The 20,347-nt window shown below is 39.8% G+C and overlaps 1 protein-coding gene across 1 annotated transcript; it reads right to left on the bottom strand.

The window, feature by feature from the left end:
* Positions 1-4,701: 4,701 nt before the first annotated feature.
* Positions 4,702-16,978, bottom strand: LOC137295365 (uncharacterized). Its single transcript, XM_067826681.1, has 12 exons — positions 16,770-16,978; positions 16,107-16,270; positions 14,595-14,732; positions 10,041-10,063; positions 9,149-9,180; positions 8,687-8,744; positions 8,429-8,525; positions 7,324-7,435; positions 6,790-6,832; positions 5,994-6,064; positions 5,610-5,718; positions 4,702-4,920 (listed from the first exon to the last, which is right to left on the bottom strand). Exons 1-12 carry the CDS (start codon positions 16,976-16,978, stop codon positions 4,702-4,704), a joined length of 1,275 nt encoding a protein of 424 aa, XP_067682782.1.
* Positions 16,979-20,347: the final 3,369 nt, after the last annotated feature.

The raw sequence follows: 20,347 nt of genomic DNA, 5'->3' as shown, positions 1-20,347 counted from the left end.
TACCACGCTGGAGCATGATCTTCACGCTCAATATCTTCACGAACATAGTGTCATCTCACTATTGGAGAGTGTTTTATTGACACGTGCTCATGATGTAATCGGTATCTTTGAATGGATTAAAAATATACGTTATCATTATCGGCCTTTTCCCTTTAAGAAACAGTTGCAACTTCGGGGTGGAATGCAGGTGGTAATCAGAAACGTGATTTCACTCAGTTTTATTGCTGTCGGTATATTGACTTGTATCCGGCTCAGGGCGGGTTTTCTCCGACAACGGAGATAACGCCAACAAGGGCATTAACAGGGAACCGTCGTCTGTGCAGGGTATATGGTGTGGATGTTTGAACTGAGACATCTTGACGTCGTCTAAGGAATGAGCTGACATTTCCAGGATAAACATTACTCGGTGTCATGATTTCATTGGGTCATTATGTGTCATGGTGTAGCACCAGCTGAAATACCTGCTTGGTGGTCACTATAGGACAAATGTAGGACCTGCTGGAACATCTGCTAGACGATCTCTAAATGACAAATGTAGCATCTGCTGGGATATCTAACTGACGGTCACTATATGACAAATGTCGCACCTGCTGGAATATCTGCTTGAAGGTCACTATATGACAAATGTAGGACCTGCTGGAACATCTAATTGACAAATGTAGGACCTGCTGGAATATCTGCTGGACGGTCTCTGTATGACAGCTATGGAACCTGTTGGAATATCTGCTTGATGGTCACTGTATGATAGATGTAGGAATTCTGGAATATTTGTCGCCGATATTCGACTTTATATATATTGGAGGAAACGCCAAAAGCAAGTGCCGATACAGTTTGGACACATACCTATCGGAATTCTGCGTTGGTAGTAATTGTAATATCTATACTACCCAAGAGAACTTAAAGACCATACGAACTTTTCACAAAACGGTCATTAAAATCATATAAATTATAGTAGTTGTTTGGTGCACGTGTAAAGAGTTGTTTCCCTTACTGTGCTTGAGACGCCGTGCTGACGATTCGAATTTCACAGGCCCGTTTGACAAGCCGGTTTCACATTGATCCACTGACACGGATAATTTATGATTGAAACATACGCAAACACTAAGCATCTATGGCATCCTATAATGAGTATGTAGCAGTTGTTGTATATGTTACAGTCAGATTCTGAAATCACTCATTCCGTGAAACAACAATCAATATTATTCAGTCATTTCATGGCATTTCATTTCAGCTGTATGTTGTGGACAAGGGTTTGTGGGGTGTGACTGCTCTGGACACGGCGTTAGACAAAGCCATGCTGATGCCAAGTGATGTTTTGCAGATTTGGTTATTAAGTAAAATTTCATAAAATAACTGGAGTATACTGATTGTTGTTGCTCAAAATGGCTAACCCTTCCAGTCATTTCACGAAATGACTAAACGTTTAGTCACCTCACGAATTGACTCATGTCAAAATCTGACTCTAACATATATATAGCAGACAATGTTTTTTCTAAGATGAATTGCTATGTCATGAACATTACAGCGAATAATGTGTACCAGTCTGGGGCACTTTCACATTAGGCCTGAAATGTTTCGTAAAGAGGTGTGCTCTCATGCATGCGATAAATGTCTACTATTTAGTAGAGCGACATAACTTTGAATATCCATGTTTTTTACATGCGCCGTTTTTATTGTTCCGATGTCAAGCTGGATCGAAATTGACCGAAGGTTCCTCACAGCGCAGTTATATAGACAGATATCTGACAGGAAGATGTTTTATTATAGTCTCACTTCATTACAATGATTTATGTACATTCATAATAAAACCCAAACATTTATACATAAAATACATACTATGTAAACGTATACATGAATGAAATGTAACGAACCACCCTATACATGTTTATGAGAGACAACAGAGCGCTGTCATATTGGTTCTAAGAAAGGACTTTGTTTAACAAAATTCTGCTGGCGGTCAGATGGGCCACCAACTGCCTACTTTGGTTGACGAAGAATAATGCTTCTTTTTTAACGCGGGTATCTCCTTCAGCGATGTTCTAGATTGGGATTTTGTACTGGTCAGTTTGGGCTCCGACTGGGGAATGAAGCGCAGACGGCAGTTTTGAACGAAAACCAAGTTCTATGGATAGTCAACATCTTTACTGCACTGAGCGCGCCGTTTCGGCTTAGGTACTAACACCGTTATCAAGCAAGTGATACAACAGTTTGCACCCATTGCAAACAAGAAGTTGACTATCAATAGAACTTCGTTTTGGTTCATCTTTACAGCTTCTAAAATGCCTCTTAAAGAAGATGACAGTCTTGTCCGACCTGGTAAGAGGTTGAGGGTGGAGGGATTTGACGACGAAAATCCAAACCAACAAAATCTGCTGAATAGATGGCCGGCAGGACGCCATCTTGTCTGAAACTGAATAGGAGATTACAGGAGATGCGGGGACGGTCTTCCTATACAGGCATTCCACTGTCGTGGTGGCGGTCAGACTACTGACCTGCCGCCTGAAACTGTACTTGCAAAACGTATCCAGGTCTATCAGGTGTCGGTGGACGTAGCGATAATGTAATGTGTTAAGTCACACAGCGAGTTGGCATAGTAACTAACATCCAGGTAACGATATTATTTGTGAGAATCGTGGTCAGTTTGTTAGAGCTAGACACTCCATTTCTGGATCACCCACCAAATCTCTTACAAAATTATAGAGGTATATAGTTTAGCCACGGTCCTAATTAATCGATATACAAGTTTACATTCATTTTCGAAACCTTGTTATCAAGGGCAGTCGGCAGTTTACCTTATACCAGTTATCATTAGGATATGCATGAAACTACCTTTATACCCAAAGAAATCTGAGGATCGTTAAGAGTGGATACTCTTTTGCACTTATGGTATCTATGTTCATTCCCTCATTAATTCCATTAAGATGGTTAAGTATAAAGAAAGTATAAAGTGAAGATTGAGTAATAGCCAAAGCCTGAATGATATGTGGATAACAAGCTCATTCTTCAATGTCTTCGGTCTTGAGAAGTCTTCAGTTAAACATAGAGTGTCACCACTGGCTAACAGCCCAATATGTGCATGTTTCAGACCTCGGTAAAACGATGATCACAAAGCTAACGAGCCAATGAACAGGACCAGATTGGATTTGGAAGTCAAGATCATAGGATAGTGTACCCAAGGTGTAAAATGTTTCTTGACTTGGCCACCGTGTCTTCCGATAGGTTTTGATATGAGACTTTGACAGTTATTTAGATATACACCAAGTATATAAAACGCATCTGAAATCGATATCCGGTAGCATTTCCATATTTGTTTCTATCACAATATTCAAGCACATGACCATACAGTGAGATACATTTCGTTAGTGGGATCGCATGGAATGATTAAGCGTTTACTGTTTCGTATAAGGTACTGCTGTGGGTCCTTGTACCTTTACATTCCAATCAGTGTGGCGTTCTTTAAAGCAGCAAATTTTATTTGATCCAGTCAGTTTCAGTCCGTTCATTTGGAAATCGGGATAAGTGCACAAAACATAAAACAAATGGTCATGGAACCACTGTACCCAACAGAATCTGAAATCTGACCTTTAATGATCGATCACGGAAAATATTGTTTACGAAACCACCATGCGATATTGTTTTGTTTTTTTTCACGCTTCACAACGAGGGCTGGCAAATTGTTGGATGAACAGCGCAGGCACACACTTCAGGAGCATCACAGTACAACCAAGTGTGACTGCGAACATACTCAACAACATACGGTTGCACCGTTCATCGAGTAAGTTATTTGAACCCTAGGGGAAGAAACAGTCCAATTTGTGTTGTTGTCCTGACGATGTGTTTTGTTTTTGTTTTAACATTACTGGTAGTTTATCTCCATGAGTTGTTGCCTTTCATTCTTCACCTCAGTGCCATGGCGGGATGCTCGAGGATGGAGACCGCTGGACAGAGTGCGACCAACCAACATGAACATTCCCCATCGTACAAGACTGACACTAACTGCAAAAAGACCTTTATTCAGCCTGATTCATTGATAACTCGATGTTTCCCTGTAAGTTCATGTCAACACAGCAGGAAGTCTTTTTTTTTTCTTTTTCTCGTGATGAATCGGAACACAAGATCTACTGTTTACTACTAACACGGCGTACAGCCCTTGAGTGATCGCTCTCGTCTATGTACAATGTGAACCTTCAACATGATGCGATTTGCATCCACAGGCTGGTTTAACTATTGTTTAGCAAATCAACTATCTATAGTGTAAAATATGTACAAAACCTTGCAAGTTACGTCGTAGGCCTCTGTCCTGTATAACAGTCAAGACTTATACAATATTAGTCCCAATAATCACAAGACAGTCGTCTGTATACACAAGTGTTAATAAAACTATCTACAAATGTTTCTGTCATTTAAAATCTCCCTTTAAAATCTTTCATATATTTGGTCGAGTATAACGGTTTTGCCAAATCACAGCGATATCGCAGAAGACATAATTTCAACACGTGTCTCCACACGTAGTCTCATCCATTGTGGGTAGTTGTCGTGGAAATAGCATGTGTGTTTTCTTAGCGTGTGGACGTTCTAGTTTCGGATCCTACCAAATGTTTGGCACTAAGGGATTCTTCATTCCACTATCCCACCACAAATCTGTGAGTTTCCTCAGTACGTCCGAGAGTCCAACTGTCCGTGTGTCCGTAAGGTCGTGGCTCAGTACAACTCCTCATTGTTCTCGCCAAACCACACGTATCTGTCCGTTCGTGTGTGACCTTCCTTCATTTTCTCGTCAACCGGAAATGCTGTTGCCCTGAAGCCTCCCCAGTCCAGTTTAACTTCCATATCCCGGACACACCGCTTGGACAGGACGTATGGTGGTAATTTTAACAGCTCCAATTTATCGGTATATCTTCCCGTTGTAGCTCTGTATGCCTGAAAAAGGAATGTACTATATTATGCTTCGTGTGTGTTTGTATATTATTAGCAGATTAGCATCAGTACATTGTTTCGGAAGTGAAAAGGTGAGCTGTGTTTTACACCGCTTTTAGCTATATCCACGCTATATAATGGCGAGCGATACTTAGTGAATGGAATATGTGCCTTTGCTAAAACGAGCGAACACTTAAACCATTAGGTTACCCTACGTGTATCTATGCTTGGTGGCTCGCTATTAGTCTTAAACAGAGCTCAAGGTATGAGTATGTTAAACAACAAATAGAGTACATCTTGGATTTCTGCTCTTGACTACCAGAACATTTTTACATCCGGGTTAGAATGAATTTTCAGCAACCGGTCCAAACCGGTGCCACGAAGGGATCATGCTGTCAGATTGCATTGTTTAGTTTAGACTAACTCTCAGTGTCTGAATATATATAATGTTTATAGTAAGAAATGAATCCATTCAAATTGAAAAGGAGACCCGGGGAGACCTGAGTTTCAGAGCCTGTGGAAAGCTAGACTCGCTTCATTTAGACTAAGGGCTTTTAGCATTGCAGGGAGGGCTAGGTTGTAGGAAGTATATTACTGTTCAGGGACTGTGAGACCGATCAGGTGTGTGCATGTGGACGTATCCCAGTTATGTATTTCAATGCCTATGAAATCAGTCAGTAGTTTGACCTCACCTTCTCTGCTCGGTAGAGATCCAGCAGTGCGTTCCTTGTGACCCAGTCAGTTGATGTGACAAACTGCGTGGAGTTTACCGGTAACTTCCTGAACTGGAGGAGGCCCCATCTAATAACACAACACACTTACACTGAAACGTGTGTCCAGAACAAACTATTTACATGAAGTTAATACTGACATGTGACGTCATCGTGTATATGACACGTCATTGCATACAATGACGTCATCATGTATTACATGTGACATCATCATATGATATAGTTACGTCATCATATATTACGGCAAAGTTTCCAAATTACTTATTTACAAATTTTACAGGCTTGATTCCGTATATTTCTATCAGCACTATATGGCATGAAAGGTGTGAACAGCCAAGAACCTACTTATCGGGGAGGTGAATGTTGGACACCCCGGGTGAACTCCACACCCACCAGTCAGCCTCCATATCCAGTCTCTGGGGAAAGTAAACACAAAATGAACACATTGTATACTCAAAGGCTTCCTTTCTCAAAACGTTTGTTAAGGTTTATGAATAGGCCGAAAAGGGGGTGTGGGGGTGAGGATGTTGTGTGTTTGGGGGGGGGGGGGGTTTGATGGGGGTACTCCAGATACACGACACGAACTATTGCTTTGTTCCCGAGTCTGTAGTATAGGGGTCATAGGTTCACATTCTCGGTATATTAGCATGTATAGCTCTCTGTTAGGCTGGTTTGGCCAGTTGTCCTATTGTCCAGTTGTCCTATTGTCCAGTTGGACTATTGTCCAGTTGTATTATATACTACGTATACCCATCAAAAGTTTAGACAAACTTAAGCATTCACTATCAGTTACATATATACACAGGGAAACGTCGAAGATGAATTCCCCCACTAACTTGTGGAGAACCAAGTGCAAACTTTATGCAGAGGGATCATGCATGAAATTGCTGAAAAGCATGTGCAAATGTCTTGTATGTTAACAGCTGCATTTGATGGAATGTTTTGTTAAAATTTCAGTTTGCACCGAGACTTATCATTCATTAAATCCTTTCAAGGCTACACATTTGTTTAAACGCATATGTTTAAACAGTGTAAACAGTACCTTTAAACAGTATTGCGTATTTCGCAAAACGGGTTTAGAACAGTTGACTGAAGTAAGTAGCTACATTCACTCAAAGGAGTAAATTAAGCTTATACTAACCTTGTGATATTTTCCTCCAACAACTTCTGTCATCCACTCGGATCTAAACAAGTAATACAACTCCAACATTATTTAGTATCTCAACAAAGGCAGGAGATCACATATATGTTAAAGTGACATCATGGTGCTCAGTCTATGTCCATTTAGTTGACCGATATGCGTGTGATAAGGTTGGTTGAAGTGCCATAAAATCTCCCACAGCCAAGGTCTGTTGCGTTCTCTTATAAAGCGCACGTACAATACCTCCCTAAATTAGACTAAATTTACGAGCGAAAGAGTAGTTGGGGGGCGCTTTGAGCACTATTCCAGCTATGGGATGGGAAAACAAAAATATGCTTCAGACATTGTATCCATATATCGAACACGAGTGTTCAGTGTTAAGAGCGACCGCTTTGTCCACTATCCTACTACCCAGGGCCCCGTTTCACAAAGTTCTCCTGGCCTATGATCTCGTAACGTTTCTCGTAGCATTCGCACTCTCTTTGTTAATATTCTGGAGGTAGGACAACTTTGTGAAAAGGTACCCAGACTTACCTTACAAAGTTGGCCCGCCATGTTTCTCTGTCACTTGGAACATCCGAGTTTCTCTTGATTCCAGCAAAAAGCGTTTTAAATGGAATAGACATTTCCAGGGTCCAGAATTTATCTGCAAATGTCAATATAATCGTTAGGGAATGCACATCTGACACTCATTTTTGTTAGGACTGTTACATACAAGGCTTACAGAAACTAAAATGGTGGATAGAAGACATGCATGTCTCTGCTTATGCTTCCTTTCCTCGGACCTTTATTTAACGATGTGTTCGTGTTAACGCCTTCGTAATGCAGAGTTGTCTCCCTTCGACGATGACGCTTATCGTTCTGTGGATGTCCGATTTTCCACCACTATGAATCGTGGTCAGTGACAGCACGACAACACTACGCGTGAGTACGTGGTTGAATGTGCCTGACCGAAATGGAATCCTGGGGTGTCAACTGACCAGTCGCTTAAGGGGCGCAATTGTGTGCAGAGTTGTCAGACGTTTGGGTGCCAAAACCCTATGATCAGAAGTTCGAATTTAATGATATTTGTCTACCTTTGTAGGCGCCGTAGCCGTGTTAGAAGATCCCAGTTGATCATGCATTGCTCGTACCCCTCCTCCGAAATGAAGCTACACAACTGAAAATACTGTCTTTGTGTGTTTGTAAATAAGTATTCGATATTCCTATTCAAGCCATCACTAAATCAACAGGTCACGATCTTCGTCTGACTTGACTGACTTACATATAACTGAAACAGATTATTTGACCAAACTGGTCGAAGGGTGAGTGAGTTTAGTTTTACACCGCTTTTAGCAATATTCCAGCAATATCAAGGCGGGGGACACCAGACATGGACTTAACACATTGTACCCATATGAGGATTCGAACCCGGATCTACCACAGAGCTACCCTACCGCCCACAAATTGGTCGAAGAGCCAAGAAAGCGTTCAAATATAGGAAATGATCTGTGAATGATCACTGGAAGTGCTTGTTGGTTGTAAAACTGTGCACAAGATTGCAAGTGAATGCTCAAATCTGGACCAAACCATCCAGTATATGACGTCACAAGCATCAATCTACAAAAGACAGCATATATTCACTAAAATGATAACTTACTCTTTACGCTGGGGTCATTGATTGGGCCGTCTGTATGGACTCCCCTTATGACGTCACTCTCCCAGAAACTGAGGGGCTCTCCGTCATCCATATATGGCTATTGAACAAAACAAACTGTACTATGAAGTTGAAGAAAACAAACTGTACTTTGAAGCACAGTGATATCGAAACTTTCAATATCAGTAATAATGCAACCGGTGTTGTCTTCATTTTTCTTCGATATATTACAACAAGCAAAGTCTAAGGTGCGCTACTTACCCTTGTCAACATGATATCGGATACTGTTCCCAATGCGTTCATTGTTATTTCTTTGTATCTGTAATCGATGAATAATTCAGTATAGCATCAACAATGGGCGATGGGAGAAGACATTTTCCATATGTGATCGCCAAATTTTGCTTGCATGGCAGTCAGCTCATTACCGCAACAGCTGACTGTAATTATTCAACAAAGACCAGTGATTGGCATTGTTTCAACAGGCCCGTGTACGGTGACGCAAAACCAGTAAGATCACACACTATGAGAGCGCGGTGTTGTAGCCAAGTGTTTAAACGTTGGCCTTCTATGCATGAGAACCAGGTTTGAATCTTCATAAGATAAATGCAACTGACTGAACCTGAACAAAACCATTGTTAAGAGGCAGTTTATCTGATGAATAAACAACGTTTTTCTTAGTTCTTTAAAAAGTATAACCTAATGATGTAATGATTGTTTACTTACTTGTGGTTACTCTGCTCGGTGTCTAACATGACCTGTGGGGGAAAACGTGTACAGCATAAACATATTGGTATTGTTATTTCGCAGTTTGTTTGCTGACTTTCAAGCAGTTTGGGAGTCAGCAATGAAACATATGGAAAAGCCACCGTGTTGATTGCATAGGGCTAGGGTTGGACAATGACATTTAGAAAGTGGTCAAATATAAAGTGTCATATTTGGGATTACACTTTCTTAGCAAAGTACAAATTCTAGTACTTCATTGAGCCGAGTCCCATCAGGGATTCGAACCCACACTCACAGAGTCAGGCACCTAATCACCAGCACACAAAGTAAGCAACCTAACTCGCTCAGCCACCGCGACGTCTAAAAGGGCAAAGTTTCGATGTAGATTCGTACCCGTATATCAAGCCAAGGGTGACTTTGAATCTACTGTTTACAATAAACAAAAAGTACAACAGTTTATGATGCTGTTGTTTTCAAGCGCAATTACAACGTGTATTCATTTCCTACAACCAGTTAAACAAGCACATGCCCATCAAAACCTCTAGGGCGGATGTTATGTCTGGGCTACCGACGTGCAGTCCGCGACAAAAGAGGTACCTTTCATTTACACATTCCACGCAGTAAACATTTGGAGGTATATATTTAAACATTAGCTAAATTACACGCACCTAATGCAGGAATTTGCGCAGAATACACTGACGCATTATTTTTTGCAAGTTTACTGGAACTAAATAAGCAATGAATGGCAGGTAAACAGACATTTTCATTAGGTAAGGAGCACGGTCGTGTAATCTTCTCGAACGTATATACAAATATGTTGTTTTAATTTTTTAATTTCCTGTATTATTGCCCTATTATCTTCCTGTATTATCGAAATGAATGTGGATCTCACCTGGAATGCATTGTCTTGGTACACTGAAATGAAACAGAAGATTTTCAAAACAAAATAAGCTACAGAAACATAATGTCACGCACTTAAACACCGCAAACAGCCATCACGGTTATTTGTTTCAAGTTTGGTCTTCATTCCAGCACAATCAAATTGCAGTTTTACATAATTATCTTTTAGGAACACATTATGGGTGAATCATCAGAGACAGAGGTCTATAGAATTTGTGTGAACTTCTTATTTCAAGCAGTATTGGTACATTTCACCAGTTATGGCAATGGGAAAAGGTACGGGGTTTAAGACACTTCATATATACACAATGGCATCTATGATCAATGCTGAGGCAATTTGGCACATCAAGTAGCTACCAACTGATGTCCAACATTTGAAAGATCATTATGGCAACAAATTATGGGCATCTGTATATGAATGTATACAGATTAAATGTATGTTAAGCAGTAGACGTACGTTCTCTAGAAACCCTTTCCCAAAGACCATTGTTTACATACGTATATCAAAAAGGACAACACTAGGAGGTTGGAATCTAAGAACAGATTTCACTTGGAACGGTACCATTTGGAGTAACTTTTGCAAGGTACTGGTCAAATAATTCAAAGTATGTCAAATGTTCCAACAAGAACAATAACATGCGAAATATACATCTTGGACAAGATTAACTGTTCTGATTACAGTATTTCCTACATGTGAGATAAAAGTGTTCAGTCATCTATGATGTGAGATTAAAGTGTTCAGTCATGTATGACATGCTGTTAACAAATTACCGGAATTTATGGATGGCAGGTGAAAACAGGAATCCGACGTGTTAGATATCCTATATCAACGTTGTCGGATTCATGTTTTACGAAATAATTGGACTGCATTGTTTTAGATATAAGTTTGAATGGTTTTGATTTTAACTGAATCATATATTTTCATAAGAAATATTTTTGATTGCGAATCATATTTAGCGTCAACAGCATCGTAACATGTCAGTGAGGAATAGAACCCTACTCTGTAATCAGTGGCATACTACTATATGGCATCCAACGTTTAGAATATATGGCCACTGCATTTTATTTTACTGTGTTTCACCATACAGTTTCAATGGTTCCTGATCTTCTCATCTAGTTTAATGCATGAATTTGTCATTCAGAATATCTGACCTTTTCCGTGTTTTCTCCAGTTTTCCCCAATACTTCACACCTTTGTTAAACGTAAACTAAAGCTTTTAACGCATTTGTAAATGTAAACGACCTCCTAACTTGCAAGTTTGAAATATTCCTAACATCTCAATGTTGACTTTGCGGTAAGCACAAGGATTTGGTATGAAAGTGTTGTCCCACAGTGGAGGTAGGCCTGCAACAAGCACCTGCCATGCTTCAGATCAACGGGATGATTCCTCACGGAATGCCATACAGAGAGAGGAAGGATGGAGGCTGTCTCGCCGGGCGCTCCACCCATTGCCTGTATGACTTTTACCGAGGTATCACTCAACAACCATTTCTTTAACATTTTCTCACATCTAGCAGTCGGGCGTCTGGGAGGCCCCTGGTGACAAGACGCGAGGCCTACCACACGACTGTGCAGTCTAAGCTATGAAGAGGTATGCACTTTTTGTACCTCGTTTCCATGGCTACTCGTGTAGCCGAAATGGAAAGGTTCGCTGGCGACATTTGGGAGGTAAGGTAGAAAATCCCCAAGGATTAGCTGTTTCTTTAGACACAACTTTGGTAATGGGACAAGCAGTAACAGTTTTGATGAAAATATGTGAACCTTTGTCTGTGTAAACTATTTAGGTGTAGGTAGTACGTAAGAAAGTCCAAGGCTCTAGCCTATCATATCCTTAACTGAAAAATCCCACATCTATGGCTAGAATTTTCATTAAAATATACCTTCAGGTGATCAGTTTTCAAATGACAATGTTTATGATAATGAATCGACACAAACAGGCAATAATGTAACGACGTTGTCCAAAGGTTAACATGCCTTTGTTTTGAATTGTTCCATTTACCAGTTAAATATCAAATACTTTTCAACGTGCGCAATAGCTCGTCACATCCAACACCTCCTACAAACCAGAAAAATAATCGACACTGACATATAGAAGTTTATGCAGATCTTTACACATTCGACATTTTTTAAGACATAAGACGTTCAAGGCTGTGAAGGGTAGTTTGAAGTTAAAAGAGCGTGAAAAGAGCCCTTTCAACATTGACCTCGTGAAAGGGCGAGAGGTTTTCTTGAAAAAGATTCACGTCTTCACATGATGTGCTTTTTTCTGAAATTATATATCACTAATTATTCTGCGTAGTGTCAGTTCTTTTGTATGAATAAGAGAGGCACGTCTGTTCTTGATCCCGAAGTCTCAGCTGCCGGTTTAAAATAGTAAATGACACAAGGAATACAGAAATATTCATCACTTTTTCTCACTATCATTTCCATATATAATCTACACGCGGTCTTATATGGTGTTATTGGTCACTATTATTTTCAGCATTTGTTATATACAGTATTAGTAATAGGTCAGGAGGTATCTGACATAGCCCAATGTTACACTTATGGAAACAAAAAAATATTTCTCACCCTAATCGCTGGTATGGATAGTATCTATGTCATATTCAAAGCATTTATTCGCCAGTTTCTGACAAATACGAAAAATGAAAATGTAACAGTATGTTGAAAAATATCATTTCAAATACGATCCCGTTTAATTGATGATGTGTGTGATGTGTTCACAGTAGTGTGGCATACGGTTTTACGGTGGCATACGCTCACATCAATTTACTTAATCGACTTTTTTCTAGGTCATTCCCTCGATTGACATATTTTTTCATTATTTCAGAATTAAAACCTTCGTTCTAAATCCACGGAGGACTTTAAAATCATAACTGCTATTTTAAATTGTGTCTGAAACAGTAAAAGGTTTTTTTACAGGAACTGGAACCTGCGAGACAGACAACCGACTGATCAGAGCGGCATTGTGGTGAGAGAGGCAACCCTGCTTCAAGGTCTTGTTCCGAAAGGTGTTTGTGTAGGCATTAGGCGTTGGCCGTAACGGTACACAGTGTGTTGACCCACGACTTGACACCTCCCTGTCGCACACTGCTACCTCACACATAGACGGAACCAGTTTTCTTTCTCTATCCACATTTCACGCTGGTAATAGTGGTTAATTACATGTATTGGGAACTAGGTTAATTTATAACAACACGTGGCATCGTTTCTGACTATGTATGTATGTATGTATGTATGTATGTATGTATGTATGTATGTATGTATGTATGTATGTATGTATGTATGTATGTATGTATGTATGTATGTACATGATATATAAAATATTCACATGTCAAGAATATTGTGCTTATATGTTCAAGGGGTCTGAAGCAACGCTGAGTCAACATAAATTCTAACTCTCTCACTTATGAAACGGTCCGCTTTGTCTACACTTCGAAAATATTCGAAAAACCGTTCACGATCCATTACCTTCGCTTCTGTATGTCTTCGAGTCTTCGAAAAAAGAACTACACACGTAAACACGTGAAATGAAATTATCGCCACTCTCGAATTTAGTTTTATCATTTACGTTGTTAAATGTTAACTAAAATCGAAAAAACATGTTAGCAACTGCATACGATGCTTACTTGGCCAGAAAAAAACAGTACACTGTTCGCATTTATGGTCTATATCATACTCAAGTGGCACTTCCTTTGGCCTCCTTAACGCCAGACCGAAGTAAACCAATATCCTATGTAGAACATGTCATGTCATAGTTGACCTATTGACCCAGTTGTCATTTTAAGATCGCCAACTTTCACAGTCCTAGCCTAAGTGTGAGAATTTGGTGTGTTCTCAGTCTAAGTAAAGACTAAAGGCAAGGCATGAGAGATGCAAACATACTGCATGCAGTCACCTGTAGAGGAACACAAACGCTAACAAGTGGCAAATTTTGTGTGTTCAGCTGATTCCAGCTTTTGCCCAAACGTGTCAAAGAAGTCGGTTAGCGATACTTATATATTCAACGATAAATTGTAAAATTTGAACAATCGTTTTCTCACATTTGACACGACTCAGTTGCTTATTGCTTCGTTTCCAAGGTAACTATTGCTGTATTTTATCATGGTAATAGGTGCGGAGATTGTTTTGTAAAATGTTCTGGAATGGTAAGACTTGGTAAGACCGGTTTGTCTACTTATTTCATCAAGACACATTTTCAGAAAATGGTTTCCAATCCATTTCACTGTCCAGTCCTGGTCATTCCAGTGCTCACTACTCACAGCCAATGGATACACAAAACTAGATTCTTTCACTCGTAGTCAGATTAAATATGGCATTAAGTGCATATTCCGTTAAAGTTAGCCAAAGAGTGCTCATTCTCATCTCTGCTTAATCCAGAAACGAACAAATACGTTAATGTATGTTTATTCGTACGTTTCGCATCGAGACCCAAGTCTTAACATGTAGATATAACCCTTGGATGTATTTCGGTAACGTTTTTCTTTGGTCGTCCTCCCTCTTGGGATATACACACATGTCAAACCGCTTCTATATTTGTCCTACCTGTTGTATCATGCAGGGATCTGTTGGCCCAAACATCCGTCTCCTCCAAATAGGCGGCTATGTACAGGTTCTCGTCATCCCACCGTACCTTGACGTTGGTTTGAAACCTCGGTGCCGGGTAGTCACTTCCTTTGATATCTGAAATTGTACTCGGTTTAATTGTGCGTTTTGAACAATAGTTCAGCCATGTCTCACAGAAACGCAAATGGTTGGCATTATTTCTCAGGAAACACAGGTATGCTGTTCACACTACTAGATCTCAACACAGGCGGTAATCAGAGGATCCGGACCTAGCTAAGGGGCTGAACTCTGAAGATGCGGTACTGCAGTTACAACGTGCGTTTGAGTATTCACTGAAATACGTATTTTGTGACGTGTTAACGGTTTACATCTCTGTATAAGTTCTCAAATAATGTTTTCTCTTAGTCTGATCTGTTGTAAATGTGTATAAACCTCTTACCCTACTTACTATACAATATATGTGATAAAATACACCTATTTATGAAATTATATGTCTAAATCTTTCCAAAACACATAATCGCCTTACTCAAATTACATAAATGTTTAATATTTATCTCCAATAAGGCCCCCTGGTGCACTCATGCATTTGTTATTTTTGCATCTGTAATGCCAAGTATAAACAAGCCGTTTCTATTTCGTGTTGGTAAATCGTTTGCAACGAAATCATCAAGGATTATCTTGGTAAATGAAAACAGACGCCGACTGTGGAAAGGGAAGGTTGGCATGGCTTGTATGGATTTTTCATGTTAAATAACGTTTAACCTTGTAAAACAGCGCCATTCATAAAACTAAGTAACGTCAGTAGTCCCCATCGTAACGATAAACGTCTGTACCCTAAGTACACAGCTACACACACCAGTGGTTCATTCAGCCGACGCCGAGAATGTCACGTTGAAACGTTGTCAAAATGAACAAAGACATGTGTTTGGAGAAAGCAGAAGGTTTTTATACTGCCATGATTTGAATAAGGGAAACAGTTTAATGTGTGTACCTTTGTTAATCAACACAGTTGTCACAGAAAATTGCAACCTTTGTGTTTCATTCATTTAACTGCTTGAAACAGAGAGCGAGTTTTGCGCCAATTTTAACAATATCTACAGTCACCTATCTAATTTATCCTTATGATAACAAAGGGGATGACTTTGCACCTAAACACTGTAAGAATAAAATTATGAATGATTTTTTAAACAATTGTCAATTCTTAACCTCACAATCTAAATCTAACTAATTTTCAGTGGATGAGATACTGTTTTTGTTTTTTCTTCCTTTGACATTTTATATTTAAACACCTGAATGTGTCAGAAACAACATTTCGTAAATGTGGCCTTCCTTGGTGAATGACCTGGTAACTCGTATCTATATTACACACTTCTAAAGTGTATAAAGGCTGCAGACAGTATACATGCAATTACGACAAATGTTTAGCCAAAGCTAATGAGATTCCACATGCATATTGATGGAATGATAACGCAGAAGCTTAGAGGCGCTAACCAATAAATGTTTGACTCCAGGCCACCTCTTGCCAAGCCTTCTCGTCTAGCCGCCCGTCTACTTCGATCTTTGCCCCTAGAAGATGATACACCTGGTATGTCCTGGGAAGAGGTACACTACAGGTGTACGCCTTGCACGCCTCTATCTCGTGAGACAGAAGGTACCTGCAAAAGCAACAGCTTACAGTGACGACATACACCATGCATCAACTTTTGGACATTAGCTGCCCTCACAAACAACTTACACGCCTACGATCGCCTATCATGTTGAAAACATATGTTAAAGAGATACATTTTGTTACAATTGGGCGGACGTTATATTTGAAACCATGGGTCTGTAAACTACATATTGTGGCTTGTGATACACGTAAATGGTTCTTCGGTGAAATCAGATCAATCATGCCATTTGGATAAAATATTCCACCTTTGAATGTCATCATAATTTCCTTGAACAGCAAATCAACTCTTGTCTAATCACAGCATTACTCCCAATAGCCATTACTGCACCTACGAATTGTAGAGCACAACCTTGTTTAACAAACACAATTCTAAGCTTTTACTGGGAGGACGTTCCATATATTAGGTACTGTAAAATTCTTTGTAAAATTCTCCAATGTCTTTGCACGCTCCGACCCTAGAACTCTACTGCTGTTCTCTCCCTTACCTCTGGATCTCTGGTTCATCCCGCGCCGCATCCCCACACGTCTGAAGCAATCTACCAAGTGTCCTATTTCTCACAGTGTTAAAATCAAAACTCTGCCTACTCGACACCTGGGGACGGAGAAGGTATCCTATAATAAGTCCAGCACCCATAGCCAAAGCTGCCACCACAGCGGTGACAACAATAGCCGACGATGAGGCACCCATAGCCATTGTTTCAAAATGGCGGACGACTGTTACAGCAGACGCTGGTTTTGTGTGACGTTCACCGTTCTATTAAAGATGACTTAGTGTTCTCGTGTGAGTGAACTTCAACGCGGGTTTCTTTCACAAGTTTTGTCATTAGAGTGTTTGTCCAGCACATGCCATAGCTTTTAAATGAGCGACGACTGACGTATGGTTTGCATGCCGCGGCGGGAGACTCGAACGTGTAATGTCACCGATGGGGAGGATCTCCCGCCAAAAACAAGGTCGTCTGCCGTTGAATCACGAGGAAGTCACGTCACAACACGCACTGGTATTGTTTTAATTCTCGCCTCCACAGTCTCTGCACATTTGCCTATGTCAACTGGCAAAAGGAAGGGGTCATTTGGCCGTCACAGGTGTTAGAATGGTATCGTCTTCTTAAACGGGTCGGCCTGTAGATGGACCTCGCTGCCTCTGTTGCAGATGGCTACGGGCAAGATGAAGGGATCTGGAAGTTAATCCTCATAAAGGCTTTGCATCTTCAAACAGAAGACCAGGGATGGCATGTGCCGTCACGATTTTCCTGAATATTACACGCATGTGTAGCTTTGTCTTTTTTGTGGTTAAGTTCAGAATATCCATCTAACCAGCATTGTCATAATCAGCTGCCATATCTGACTTCCGTGATACCTTTTGTTACAGGAAACAATAGTTAATCGTCTTCAGAAGGTATTTACGACAAAATTCAATTTGTATAGACACTCTTTAGCCGTAACTTCAAGGCTTTATATGCTTCGGACTCGCGTCCAAGCAGTATTTACATGAAAATCTGTAATAATGTAATGCGATTCTCATGGCTATAACAATTTCAGGTCATCCTATCAACCACGGTCTGTGACTTCCAGATGCCCGTATATTTCATCCAATCACAGAACCAGGACACAAATGTCAATCAGCGTACCTGTCCATGGGTAGAGACCGGCTGACCCATGCCAAAGTCATTAACATGCCACAAAAAGGCAAATATAACACCTACTGTATGAATTCATTACCATGGTGACTGTTTGGTCACGCCAGACATTAAGTTAGACATCCGGACATGCCTTTCGAGGTTTTCTCACATACGTTATACTTTGGACGTACACTCACATAGCTGCATGAAGAATTATGAGTGTAATAAAGGTCACCCAGTGTGTTAGGTTTGTATGCGTTTTCAGTGGTTGATTCATCTCGGAGTCAAACCTGTGATAGTGTATCATTATTAAAGGTGCACGTCTAGGGCTATAAACAAAAATAATGTGTTCTGGTATTGCGTACACACAATATGGTAGTACTTGTTTTGTCACTATCATTGTGCCCATTAACCGTTCCAGTGTAATCGTATGACAAATACAAGAATGCCTACTGAAATCCGGGTCCCGATACCTGCGGTACTAGTATCGTTGTTGAAAATATATGTCAGTGAAAAGGATTTAATTTACTAATTTATACTACCCTCTGAAATTAGATTCCGTCTGATGTAATAGGCAGAAAACCATACGGATGGACCACTGAAAATCAATGATAGCACCAGGCGTTCACGAAATCATGTTCTAAGTCCTTTTTAAGTATATAGCTACGATCACCTCGGTGAAGCCTTGAACTCTTGTGCAACGAGACCAAAAACATATCTACATCAGCTATTGCATTTCTGTGTTTATATATACTACCCATCAAAGATTTAGGCTTACTTAAAACACTCAGTCTATGTTATGTATACATGTGGTTCAATCGAAGATGAATTTCTCCGCTAACTTGGGTAAAATTTGCAGATGAACTACATGAAGATCCTGCATCAACTTGCTGAAACGCTTGTGCAAATATCGTGCATGTCAGCACTAAAGGTTTGGTAAGAATTCGCCAATTTTCACGGAGTTTCATTATTTATGTATGTATGTATGTATGTATGTATGTATGTATGTATGTATGTATGTATGTATGTATGTATGTATGTATTTATAATACAACCAGTTTATGGGTAAACAGTACTTAGTATGGAACATTGTGCAAAATCTAGTGTAGAACAATTGACTGAATTAAGTGCCTATATTTACACTAATGAGTCGAAACATTTCAAGCATAGTATATTTAGCCTACATATCCAGGGCGTGCACAGGCTGCTGGAAATAAAATATCCCATTTTAAGTGTTATTTGTCATCATTGCATGTTATCCCTAGATTGGAATCCCTTTATTTGAAGCAACGTAAGATTTGCACTGATGTGCGACATCCAACAAGTCAGTCTTTGCTAAACCATATCAGCACATGTCAGTCACTGTACATAGTAAATCAACATTTACATTAAGAGAATACACCTTTTATGAATATGTTAGTTGGCACGGTTAAGCTATTTAGATCGTGAAGCACATCTCCCTAACATTGAAATTCTTAACACACAGATGACATCCTCTGTTAGGTACCAAGTAACAATGCAACGCCAACACACATTTATCGTCGAGCAACACCGCAGCAAGATTTGGGATTAGGTGAGGGAAGTACAGTAGCAGTGATAATCTTCTAGCATACCCGATATGCTGTTCTGAATGTAGCGAGGCGTGGACGAACTTAATTTGTCATACAACAGGGAGCGTCGCATGAGGACACCCTGTCAAACGCCTTCTCTAAACTTGTTCTTTAAAATTAGTTGTTAGCATTTTGATATACCACGTGTTGTGAAATTATGTCTGACATGAACAATATGTCTCTTCAAAGATGTTTAATGCATGTAAGAAATGTGATGTGTGTCAGAATTTGGGTGGTGTGAGATTTAACTTCAGAAAAAGCACGTCATCGGTATCCTTGGCTCCACATAGTGACCTCACCAAAATCATTCCATCAATATGCTATCGTACACAATATATCTTTTTTACATTTATAATAATGCAGGGAGAGGAAAACAAGATATTCATCAAGAACATCACCGTAATAAGTTACACCTGCCACTCAAATAACAAAGAGATTTTTTTAATATTCTGCACATAATTCCTTGTAATTATATAATGTGTTCTATTTGTAAGAACGACATTCCAATAAAAGCTGAATTTGGATGTAAAGAATATTATGAGATGTATTTTATATCAGATATTCACAATACATTGTGAATACGGACATGCCTTTTCAACCAGGATGTATTTGTATCAAGACGAACGGTAAAATCAATTGTATGACTTCTTGTATGTTAGGAGTTGTAAAAACAAAACACTGCCATCTATACTACACATATAACAGCAGCTATATACGTCTTCTCATCGAAACCATATTCCGATCAATCTATGACTGCTACGAAAATATGGATCGACCGTCAGCATGTAACATTGATATGACAGTTTCAAACGAAACGAATGAGACACCATCACA

This window comes from Haliotis asinina, chromosome 8 (genome assembly GCF_037392515.1).
Source record: "Haliotis asinina isolate JCU_RB_2024 chromosome 8, JCU_Hal_asi_v2, whole genome shotgun sequence".
Taxonomy (NCBI): Eukaryota; Metazoa; Mollusca; class Gastropoda; order Lepetellida; family Haliotidae; genus Haliotis; species Haliotis asinina.
Note: the sequence above shows the minus strand (reverse complement) of the source record. Positions and strands in the feature narration are given on the sequence as shown.